Source organism: Saccostrea cucullata, unplaced genomic scaffold, assembly GCF_032062105.1.
Source record: "Saccostrea cucullata isolate Sc308-1 unplaced genomic scaffold, CSIRO_AGI_Scuc_v1 ctg135, whole genome shotgun sequence".
Classification (NCBI taxonomy): Eukaryota; Metazoa; Mollusca; class Bivalvia; order Ostreida; family Ostreidae; genus Saccostrea; species Saccostrea cuccullata.
In genome coordinates, this window is record NW_026933790.1 from 384,847 (window position 1) to 397,549 (window position 12,703).

At 34.0% G+C, this 12,703-nt stretch overlaps 1 protein-coding gene across 1 annotated transcript; it reads left to right on the forward strand.

Moving 5' to 3' along the window:
- Positions 1-10,350: 10,350 nt before the first annotated feature.
- LOC134239371 (E3 ubiquitin-protein ligase Midline-1-like) lies at positions 10,351-12,400 on the forward strand. The gene is made up of 2 exons (XM_062721550.1): positions 10,351-11,191; positions 11,222-12,400. Exons 1-2 carry the CDS (start codon positions 10,418-10,420, stop codon positions 12,326-12,328), a joined length of 1,881 nt encoding a protein of 626 aa, XP_062577534.1. The 5' UTR covers positions 10,351-10,417; the 3' UTR covers positions 12,329-12,400.
- Positions 12,401-12,703: the final 303 nt, after the last annotated feature.

Consider the following 12,703-nt stretch of genomic DNA (forward strand, 5'->3'; position numbering starts at 1 on the left):
GCTGAAGATGTTCCCATTGTAAACTGAATGCTGCTATGAGTCCCTTGGGATTAATTAGCTTTCCTCCTGAAGAAAATCTAGAGCATTATCTTTATCTGTCAAATTGAGATGAATTACCACCTCTGTCTGCAAATGAAGTTTGTTTTGAAGTTAAGTCAATTTGGAATGCTATGAACACTCTGAAATGTGGATTTAAATATAAATTTTTATAATTCATTTTTGTTTAATAGTTATGATTTCATTGAATTCTAATAACAAGAAATAGATTAAAGAAGATTTTTTGATTTACTTTTTTCACTTTATGTTAATTCAAGAATATTATTAATTTTTAGGATAGTTGTATTAAAACCCCATTCTATCATTAATACTGAAAAAGTTTTCCTTGTAACTTCAGAAGAAATGATGAGAGAGGTACAATTAATCCCTTGGGATTAATTATCTAGCCTGCTGCAGAAAATTTAGTAGGCTTTTCTTTATCTGTCACTTTAAGATTAATGAAAACCTTTGTCTGCAACTGGTGTTTGTTTGAAGCCTTCATGATATTTGCATTCATTGAAGGCTGGCATTTTATATAACACAAGCTTCATAATTGTTTAAATATACATTCAATTTTAAGTTGTTCTTTACTGCCTAATGTAAATACAAGGATATTATTTTCAGGTTTTTGAATATTCAGGAATTATCTTGAAATTTTAAGAATACAGTTGCTGTTGCTTATTCTTTGTACATTTTTCAATCATTCCGTAAGCTGCACCCTATTAATTCTACATGGCGGGGCCCTTGCTGACTGGTCAGTTTTCTAGTTGTTGTTTCATTTTTGATATTTAAAGACACATTTGCAATGCTTTTTTCCTTGAAATATTTTAATTTTAAAACTTTAACTAACGATAGTTCAATGAATTAAACATACATGACAATTCTGAATATTCATTAACTATGACATTCAGATTCTTCATAATCTGAAAATGAACACTTGTGTTAATAAACATGGACATAATCTCTATTATAGGTAATATTTTGGTTTAACCAGATGTATGGTTTGCTAACACTGCACACATCACTGAACATGACAGAAAACATTTGCTCTCTTTCATTTCTAATTGTGTCTTTTCATACATGTAATTACTTGAAATGTAAATGGGGGAGGGGTGTTGTTATTAATTATGCTAATAAGAAACAAGAACATTAATAATCATTGGGGTTATTTCCACAATATTAGGATTGTGTATTAACAACTGAAATTGAAACTTTTTAAAAGCACTGGTACGCAAAGGTATTTTTCCATGCTTTTACTATATGAATTACTCCTTAAATATTTCCATGTTTACTTTTTAGTTTTCATATTTTTTCAATCGTTAGACTGCAGTTTTATGTATTTTCTTCAAATAAACATCTTTTATGGATCAGATATGATTTTTTGTTTTAAGATTAGGGAAAAAACTGGATAGCTTAGATTATTTTCCAGATTTTGTTTTGTATTTAGATAATATAGCTTCTCCAGAGTTACATTCTTATATATATATTTTAGATTGAAGATGTTGATATTAAAATATTATGGAGGGTTATCTGAAATGTTGTTTTGCAAATAAAAAAAGGATTAATTACATTCTGCGTTAGTGCTATAATTTTTTTAGTTCTGAAAGATCAGAAGAGATTATCCCTAAAAATGAGTTCAGTTTTAAAAATGTCCACTAAAGAATAGGGCTAAAGACAAGGAAAGGTGATGACTAACTTTTCAGTCATTAACTTGCCCTATTTTTGCAGCAATATACCTTCATCACCTGTGTACAGGGTTTATCATTATTTATACACTGAATTGACACCGGGTTTTTCCGTCATTTCCCGATCATGACAAGGAGCACACGGTGGTTGTGACTGATTGGTAGGGGATGCTTACTCCTCCATGACATCTGATCTGATCTCTGATGCTTTGGAGGTTGGAGTTTGCTCTTCTCCTATTTTGTAATGTTTTATGGACTTTTGAGCTTGAGTTCTGTTCGTTATCTCCATATATTTCATCACACTAACACACTCAAGATACAAAATATTATATACAAGTAATACAAAAATATTGTTATTGATGAATAAGTAATTCAAAGAACTTATAGGGAATCAAATGTGTGAAAGATTATACTTATACTGTAATTTTTGAAAAAAAAATGATTAAACTATGAAAATTTGATTAAGATATCTTATCTGGAAACGAGAGGGTTCGAGTTATCATGTCAACTTTGTATTAACTAGGGAAGGTAAAAACTTTGTATTAACTAGGGAAGGTAAAAACTTTGTATTAACTAGGGAAGGTAAATACAATATTAAAATATTTTCTAATTTTTGCATTAATCTTACCTTGTTTACTTAAAAATAACAAAATACCACATGCAATTGTAGGCATAACCTTACAGTTACACCTTATTCAATCCAGGGGCTTGTTCGACACTTTTTCACAAAAATATCTCATGAATACTGTTTGGAGGTTAATAGTGATAAAATAAAACAATACTCAAATGAGACGATCTCAGGTATGTAACATTTCGTCGTTATTAACCCCCAAACAGTACTCACATGATACGTTCTCGACTGTGTAAAATTTAATCATTATTAATAAAGACGAAATGTTACACACCTGAGAACGTCTCATGTGAATTATTTTCGGAGGTTAAAAATGACGAAATGTTATACACCTGAGAAAGTCTCATGTGAGTACTGTTTGGGGGTTAATAGTGACGAAATGTTACACACCTGAGAACGTCCCATGTGAGTAATGTTTGGAAGGTAATAATGACGAAATGTTACGCACCTGAGAACGTATTATGTAAATACTGTTTGGGGGTTAATAGTGACGAAATGTTACACACCTGAGAACATCTCATGTGAGTACTTTGGAGGTTAAAAGTGACGAAATGTTACACACCTGAAAACGTCTCATGTGAGTACTATTTGGGAATTAATAGTGACGAAATGTTACACACCTGAGAACGTCCCATGTGAGTACTGTTTTGGGGTTAAAAGTGACGAAATGTTACACACCTGAAAACGTCTCATGTGAGTACTATTTGGGAATTAATAGTGACGAAATGTTACACACCTGAAAACGTCCCATGTGAATAATGTTTGTAGGTTAATAATGACGAAATGTTACGCACCTGAGAACGTCTCATGTGAATTATTTTCGGAGGTTAAAAATGACGAAATGTTATACACCTGAGAACGTCTCATGTGAGTACTGTTTGGGGGTTAATAGTGACGAAATGTTACACACCTGAGAACGTCCCATGTGAGTACTGTTTGGGGGTTAAAAGAGACGAAATGTTACACACCTGAGAACGTCTCATGTGAGTATTCAATCTCCCATACAGAGTTGTCGTTCGTTCCTCTCTCAGACACGAGCCGATGGTAGAGAGTGGTGAGTACTGGTTGGAAGTTAATAATGACGAAATGCTACGCACCTGAGAACGTATCATGTAAATACTGTTTGGGCGTTAATAGTGACGAAATGTTTCACACCTGAGAACATCTCATGTGAGTACTGTTTGGAGGTTAATAATGACAAAATGTTACCCACCTGAGAACGTCTCATGTGAGTACTGTTTGGAGGTTTATAGTGACGAAATGTTTTACACCTGAGAACGTCTCATGTGAGTACTGTTTGGAGGTTAATAGTGACGAAATGTTACACACCTGAGAACGTCTCATGTGAGTACTGTTTGGGGGTTAAAAGTGACGAAATGTTACACACCTGAGAACGTCTCATGTAATTACTGTTTTGGGATGAAAAGTGACGAAATGTTACACACCTGAGAACATCTCATGTGAGTACTGTTTGGAGGTTAAAAGTGATGAAATGTTACGCACCCGAGAACGTCTCGTGTGATTATTGTTTGGAGGTTTATGATAACGAAATGTTACACACTTAAATGATTTTCGTGTGAGTATGATTTGGGCCTTGTGCCCCCGCCGTATATCAGCTCGGCATTGTTTCAAAACTAAAATTGATGGACTGTCTCTTCATTTATCAATATCTGACACCGCCTCATTAACCTGTCTGTGACACTTGAAACATAGAACTCGTCCAATACCTAAGAAATAATCCCTAAATTTATTATTATTTATGAGAGTGCAAAAAGTTTGCATTTACTATATGTGTCATGTTGTAAATTTTGAATTTACCGGGTGGCAGTAAATACAAAAAATGTACAATATGACATGTTGTAATTTAGCATACCTTGCAGTGCAAATATTGACGAGAACGGCCTTGTAACTTAATGAACAATTTTTAAAAAAGAGTAAGAATGAACCTTAAAAAAAGATCTTGATGTTAATTGAGATGTTTTGATATATCTTTTCTTTGAATTTTCTTAGATTTGAAATTGTTATTCAAGGTACATGTATTATGATTTCTTGATTTTTTTTTGAATGACTAGAGGCGCTGTTTTAGTTAATAGAACTTTGAACATCGTTATAACGAACGCCAATCATGAAGGTTTTTTAAAAATACTTTTCGACACTGACTATGCTTCTTTGAGTAAAACAAAAGATGAAAGATTTGAAATCAGTAACTTGACGTGGCTTCTATAATTTGATAATATAATCGGAATCTTCTCACTTTCAAAGAGAACTGCAAAATTTCCTGATTTTTCTGTGCACTCCAGTAATGGTCCTGCAGTGTTTAACGAGGAGTGTTGTGAAAAATGTTATCAATGGTAATATTTTTAAAATTGAAGGTACATGTACATGCATGTACATGTATCAACATGGATAGAAATGAAATATAATTTATTTCTCGACAATGACCGGTTAATGCAAGAGGGATGTTACAAAGTCATAATTAACCATGACAAATAATGACTGAATTGGACTATAACTCATCACTGAACAGTATATAAGTCCTGGCACTCGGACCAGAAAACGACAAATCCAACCCAGAACCTTCAGGTATGTCGAATTATTCTCCCCCAAACGGCAAAAATATTATTTTCACGAATCTGGCAATGATTTTCGGTATTTTCACATAATCAAATATTTAAATATTTGCTGACATCAGTTTTATTTTGAATTTGTTACAGATCTAGGATTTGATATTGAGTAAAAGCTGAAGTATGAAGGTAAGTTTTTGTACTGGATAGTAAAGTGCATCCATGGGAACTGGTTCATCTTCAGTAAATGTTTCTCCAACAAGAGAGTATGTGTGCATGTATATATATATATTTTATTTAACTGCGCATATGATATGCAACAATTGTACTTGTAATAGCCGACCTCTTTTCGAAAACCTCTATATGTCCTTCAACTCGACATTCAGATATACTGACAATACTGTAGATTACGTAATTTTCGCGACACCTTATTTTCGCGAGATAATCATTGACTCTTTATTAACGAGACAAAACTTTCACGAATTGTTGTCATTGCTCTATATAATCTTAAGGAATTCTATTATACGCGAGAATGAAATTTTCGCGAGCATACCGTCTCGCGTAATTACGCGAAAATAAAGTTCTCGCGAATAAAAAGTGATTTACAGTAATGCATTATCAATTATATACATGTATATCCCTGTGAACTTGAAGTTAAAGACACCACAGAGTTTGCCACAACTGTTTCATATCTGGATGTTTTAATGACTAAAGACGATAAGTCCCAACATCTAAACTGTATGATAAAAACTATGATTTTTAAATCCTCAGTTGTAATATCCCGCATTATTTCCATTTTTATTTGTTTTCTTTGTGATAACTCTATGAAAGTTACTAGAGTTGATTTCTTAATCATTCTACCGGAATGGAAATTTCCCCAAGCAACTAAGGAGGCCTAATATGGATGTAAATCTCGTGCGGCTGTCATTAAGTTTGAGGTCACTGGGCAGGGAATAATGAAATTGACATGGGAGGCTTCACATAATTTAAATTTATTAGTCTACATTTTTAAAATCTAAATTTACAATGTTATTTCACAATAATTCATGCATAATGGGCTTCGCCCGTCATGCAAATTATCTCATATTTCCAACTATTGTTGATGCCCAGGCATACTTTACTAACTAGACAGTGATTCCTTAAATAATCTGCATATGGTGTTTACATCTCCCAACATATTCGAGGGATAAAGGATTTCAACAACCTCGTTTTAATTCAGTATTTCGTAAATTCTTTGGTCGTTTTAATGACTTTGTTAGCAAATATAGCTTTTCATTGAATCGTATTTTGACTGATTTGTTTCATATTAATTGCTAGTTCTCTTTTTCCTTTCGGAATGTTTCTTCTACATGATCAATACATAAGCGCATGATGTGACCGGTTGACAGGGGTTGCTTACTTCTCCTAAGCACCCGATTCCGCCTTTGGGACTATCAGGGGTCTGTGTTTATGTCCTCTCCACATATATTTTTTGAGATCAATCATTGGACGATATCTTCACCTTTTTCTTTTGATTAACTTCCAGTACCCGTGCGTGCGTCATATATTGAAATTTGAAGAAGATTCAGGCTATAAGCTATTTCAAAATTGTAGGGAGCAAATCCCAATAAAAAGTACAGTATTCTTACTTTTCCACGGATTAAAATTTCGCGGATACTAAGATTGCTTTTATATAATGTCCTTATTTAATATTTAGAACTCGGTGAAAATTTTCTTGGAGGAATTTTGACCGCATAACCTAGCGTGAATTATTCCTACACGAAAAAAGGAAAAAAATACTAGTATTGGTTTGTGCGGATTTGATTTCGTGGTCCTAAAATGTTCAGTGGTTTTGCATATGCAATTTTACATTTTTTTGGTGTCATAATTTCGTGGGTCTCTCGATACCTCGAAAACAATGAAAATTAATCACCTCGATAAATAGTGATCTCACAGTATCATTCTATTGTTATTAGCCCCGATCCTTCAACTGTATTCAATAATCCAGAAGTAAAAAAAGATTTAGATAGATTACATGATCCGTACTTCTGGTCCCCGCTGACAAAGCAGGTAACAATATTTTCTTTGTTTGTAAGGCTCATTATATAAATTGTCTTTTAGAAGAACTTGGATTTAATTCTACAAGTGGTAATCCCACTTATACTCATACTTCCCTTTCTAAGGAAGAAATTCTTCAAAATCATATGTCAGTTTTGAATATTTTTAATATCCCACAGAACCAAAATGAATTTGAACTACAATATATATACTGGATTCCGAAACTTCATAAGAATCCCTACAAACAAAGATATATAGCAGGTTGCAGTAAATGTTCAACCAAGCCTCTTTCTTTACTCCTCACTAAGATATTAACAGTAGTGAAGGAGAAACTTCAAGAGTACTGTGCAACAACTTATTCAAGAAGTGGTGTAAATATGATGTGGATACTTAAAATTTCCAAGGAACTTTTGGACAATTTGAAATCAAGACTTTTACCAAAATCAACAGCCTAAAAAATTACGACTTTTCAACTTTATACACAACTATTCCCCACGATATATTTTAAGTCCAGGCTTTTCGATATCATTGACAGCTGCTTCTTCAACTCGAAAATCTACTTACCTTGTCATTGGTCATTTGCAAAATTATTTTATTAAAAAGCATTCTAATTGTACACTCAAGTACATATACTCTGAAGTCGACATCAAAAAGATGCTTGGGTTTCTGATTGACAATAACTATATTGTTTTTGGAGACCAGGTCTTCCAACAATCTATGGAATTTCCATGGTTACCAATTGCGCCCCGTTATTAGCAGACCTATTTTTGTATTCATGTGGAGCAGAATTGGTTCAAAATCTAATGCGTGAAAAGAAGAAAAAACTTGCTGTGGCCTTCAACTCGACATTTAAATATATATACGACGTACTGTCAATTAACAACGGTAATTTCCATTCTTATGTCGATACGATATATCCTGGTGAGCTTGAGATAAAAGATACCACAGAGTCTGACACATCTGTTTCATATTTAGATATTTTACTTGAAAAAGACCTTAATGGTAATCTAATAACCAAGCTCTATGATAAATGTGATGACTTTAACTTTTCTACCGTCAACTTCCCTTACTTATGCAGCAGTATACCTTCGTCGCCTGCATACGGAGTTTACATATCTCAGTTGATTCGATACGCAAGAACATGCCCTATGTATGAACAATTTCTACAACGAGCTAAATTATTGACAAACAAGTTGATAAAACAAGAATTTCAGCAGTCTCGTTTAAAGTCGTCATTTCGTAAGTTCTGTGGTCAATACAATGAACTTGTCAATAAATACAATTTATTATTGATTCAAATGCTGACTGACGTTTTACATACTAATTGTTAGTCCATTATTTATACACTGAATTGACGACGGATTTTTTCGGTTATTTCCCGATCATGACAAAGAGCAAAAGGCGGGTCGGCTGGGAATGCTCACTCCTCTATGACACCTGATCCCACCTCTAATGTTTTGGAGGCCCGTGTTTGCTCTGCTCCTATTTTGTATTGTGTTATGGACTTTTGATCTGGAATACTGTTTGTTATCTCCATATGTTTCATAAAACTGTATACTTGGACTGAAATGACTCAAGGGAAGAAAATATTCACGCCTCCTTGCCCCATTCCCTAGGTACCGATTCTTTTGGCCAAGGAACTTCTTATCTTTAACTTCTTTAACTTTTAATGGACCTGCTCAACGTCATTTTATGGACTTTGATATCGAATACTGATCGTTATCTCCATATCCTTCATTACATAACAAAATTTCGAATTTCTGTAGCTTAATTAAGATTGTTCAAACTTTGAATTATTGCAGGGAACGCTGCTGGTGACACTCTTGGTGATTGGAATGATCATGTACACTGCGACAGCCCAGGGCATGTGTAACGCGCGCTGTGCTTCTGATCGCACGGTCTGCCAGCGAGGATGTAAAAACCTAAGCTTCGCCAAGAAACGGGAGTGCAGCAACAGATGTGAGACGACCTTCACACGGTGTAAGAGAAGGTGTGAAAAACCAACACCCTGGAGCGGATCCTAGATTATCAATTAAGTCTTAATCAAGTTATCAATGTCTGAGTCATTGCAAATAAAAAAAAAACAAGTTTTGGACTCCTTTTTCTTAGTGAATACCATGAAAAGAAGGATGATGACTATACAAGTAAATATGACATTGCAAAGCCCGATTTTAGTACTCGTTCCACATGTAAACAATAAATTGAAAATATCGGCCCAATAAGAAATAAAATACAATAAGTAAATGACATCAAACAATATATTCAGTTCAATGCAGTCCTCATATATCGACTTGGATTTTACTAAAAATAGATTTAACAGATTGTAAATATTCCAAATTCATGAATGCGTAAAAAGGGAAATATTTCCATTTCTAATTTTTTTCTCTGCGATAACTCTTTGAAAGTTGTCGGAGTTTATTTCTTGATAATTCTGCCGGAATGTAAATTAACAATCTTTATTGCCGGGATCTCGTTCCACATGTAAACAATAAATTGAAAATATCGGCCCTATAAGAAATAAAATACAATAAGTAAATGACATCAAACAATATATTCAGTTCAATGCAGTCCTCATATATCGACTTGGATTTTACTAAAAATAGATTTAACAGATTGTAAATATTCCAAATTCATGAATGCGTAAAAAGGGAAATATTTCCATTTCTAATTTTTTTCTCTGCGATAACTCTTTGAAAGTTGTCGGAGTTTATTTCTTGATAATTCTGCCGGAATGTAAATTAGGCAGGTCGATAGGTCAGCAGCTAAGGAGGCCTAAAATGCATGCAAATCTCGTGCGCATCTGTCTCTATGTCTGACGCTAAGGAGGCAAAATGTGCATGTAAATCTCGTGCGGCTGCCTAGGTGTTTGACGTCATTGGGCGAGGACTACTGAAATTGGCATGGAAGTCCTCGTGTAAAAGTCTATGCCTACATTTTTAAAGTCTAAATCTACCATTTTATTTCACAATGAAATGAAAATATAAGGAATCACTGTCTAGTTATGAGAGTATGCCAGGGACATCAACAATAGTGGGAAACATGGGATAATTAAAGCATAACGGGCTTCGCCCGTTATGCAAATTATCCCATGTTTCCCACTATTGTTGATGCCCTGGCATACTCTCATAATTAGACAGTGATTCCTTGATTAACAAGTTTAATTTTTAAACATTATATTAGGGGTGAAAACCACATTTCTAAACAATGCATTAGCGGCAGAAGCAAATTAAAAGTGTAAGATAAAAAGAAAATTCTAACCACCCCCATTTCCGACGCCTCTGCATTGACTATCATTTCCGATTACTTCAAATGCATCGGGTTTGACATTTCATCAGTTTACTTTCGATATTTCTTCGTGAAATTATTATTATCGAAAGAAAGACAAGGGTATTATAGCGACTTCCTGTTGCCACAAAGACTAATGAAACTGACAAAACGGATTACTAATAACATATAGACAAGACATGGCCTCGGCTTACACGCAGTCAAAATTTTTAGACCTTAAATTGTGCTCCATTTGTTTGGCACCGTTCAAAGTCCCAAGATGTCTGCCATGCTCTCATTCATTTTGTCACCAATGCTTAAGTTCTCACATTTTGTCAACTTGTGAACAAAAAGATGTACCTTTGGGATTTTCTTGTCCGTTGTGTCGTGAATTTGTTCCTTCTCCGGGACAACCAGATGATTCGGATCACTGGGCAGAAAGATTTCCTGTAAGTACTATACTGGCTCAGTTAACAGAAGAGAGTGAAGCTTTTACAACCTGCTGGGCTTGTAGAAGGGAAAACGAAGACGAAGAAGCAACCGATTACTGTATTACATGTAAGGAAACCCTTTGCAAACTTTGCGCAAAATATCATCGCAGAAATTTAGCCAGTCAGAATCATGAAATATGTTTGATCTCTGAAATAGGGTCACATAATATAGATGAAAATAATGACACAACTTTTTGTGACAAACATGAAGGAAGATATATAGAGTTGTACTGTAATGATCATGATACGCTCTGTTGCGCAGTGTGCATTAGCTCAGAACATAAAAAATGTGACGAACTTATCACCTTTGAAGAGGCTGCAGAAAATCTTAAAAGACGAGGTTTTATAGAAGCATTATTATATGACATCAAAAGAATAAAAAATGAATTAGGAGAAGCTAAAAAGAATGAAGAAGAAAATGCTATAGTGTTGATGAGATGTCTGACAGAATTACCAAAGAAGCACAGCATTTCCAACAAGAAATAATTTGTCATCTGAATAAGTTGATGGAAGATTATCTCAATGAGATTGCAAAGAAAAGGAAAGATGCAGTGCAGAAGTTGGAGAGAGGAAAACTTGACATTACCGACCGAAATGACTTCTTTAGAATATTTGTTGAAACTCCTTGTGTCATTAAATGACAAAGGTAATTACAATGCCTTAAAATTTGTTCAAGTCTGCAACATGGTACAAGAAAAGATTGATCTGTTAGCAAAATATCAAATAAATGAAACATCATTCACCATGTCATCAAAGCTATCTAATGAGTATAAAAAAATACTGAAACTTGGGAATATTACGCTGTTGGAATCTTCAAGAAAAATATGTGAAACAACAAACATCAAAAAAGCTAAATTTTTACTTATTTCAGAAAGTTATATGTTTAACAAAGTGAAGGGTTGCACATTTACTTCCAGTGGCAATATTTTGTGCACAGATTATGGAAAATCACACTGTGTCATTCTTTTGGAAACAAGTTTAGAGTATAAGCCCGAGATAGCTTTCAATGTTGGACCTCATCCATGGGACATGGAAGCAGACAACGGCACATTTTACGTTACCCAGCGCGATGATCAAGTAACACGTGTCCAGAGATTTTCAGAAAACAATTTTCGACCTTTGGGGTCACTGAATGTTGGAAAATCTTGCTTAGGAATCACCGTTGTTGGGGAAAATATTTATGTTGTGTCTGAGAAGTCTCTCATTATAAAAAGGAATAAAAATGGAGAGGGTACTCCAGAAGTAGTCTACCAGCATAAAACAAAAGGATTGCGATACCTGACTAGCATTAGTAATGAATTGATTGTTTTCACTGATTTCTCCTCTGATTCTGTATCAACTCTTCGTTTGAATGTACCGGGAGAAAGAGCTTGGAGGTACACACACCCTGAACTACAGGGTCCTTATGGGCTTGATAAAGACCCTAGCTCTAATGTCTATGTAGTTGGAAAAAAGAGCAATAACATACATATACTATCTATGTCTGGTTCTTTGATAAGAATTTTGAAAGATATAGATACTCCTGTGTGTATTAAGTTCAAGAAGGGTAGTTTCACTTGCTTTCTTGCACGAGAACATACTAAATCAATTAGTCAAGTGATGTTGTATAAATTTGTATGAATATCAAAGTTGCATACTGTGATATCTCAAAATATGGTTTTGATTCCAGCTAAAAATTGAATAAAGTATAACAAAGGATATTTTGTTGTTTAATTTTTTTTTTAGAAGTTATATGAATTTTGATAGATATTGATTAGATATTAGTTCATGATTGAAATATCATTTACATTTAAATCTAGGCCCAAAACTTTTTATATGCCTGTAATAACATTCTTTCCTTTTATTTTTTGAATTCATAAGATTGCGGAAACTGCTGAAGATCTTCAGAGAGCATTAAATGAATTTTGCAAATATTGTGAAAAATGGAAATTATGTGTAAATATTAAGAAAACAAAGATACTTATTTCTTCAAAGGGTAGAGAGCCAAAGAATATT

What these genes read in the sequence shown, in the direction of transcription:
- LOC134239371 (XM_062721550.1), top strand. Translation starts at nt 10,418, where the DNA reads ATGGCCTCGGCTTACACGCAGTCAAAATTTTTAGACCTTAAATTGTGC. An exon ending in ACAGCATTTCCAACAAGAAA is followed by an intron (nt 11,192 to 11,221) that starts TAATTTGTCATC and finishes AGTTGATGGAAG; the next exon opens with ATTATCTCAATGAGATTGCA.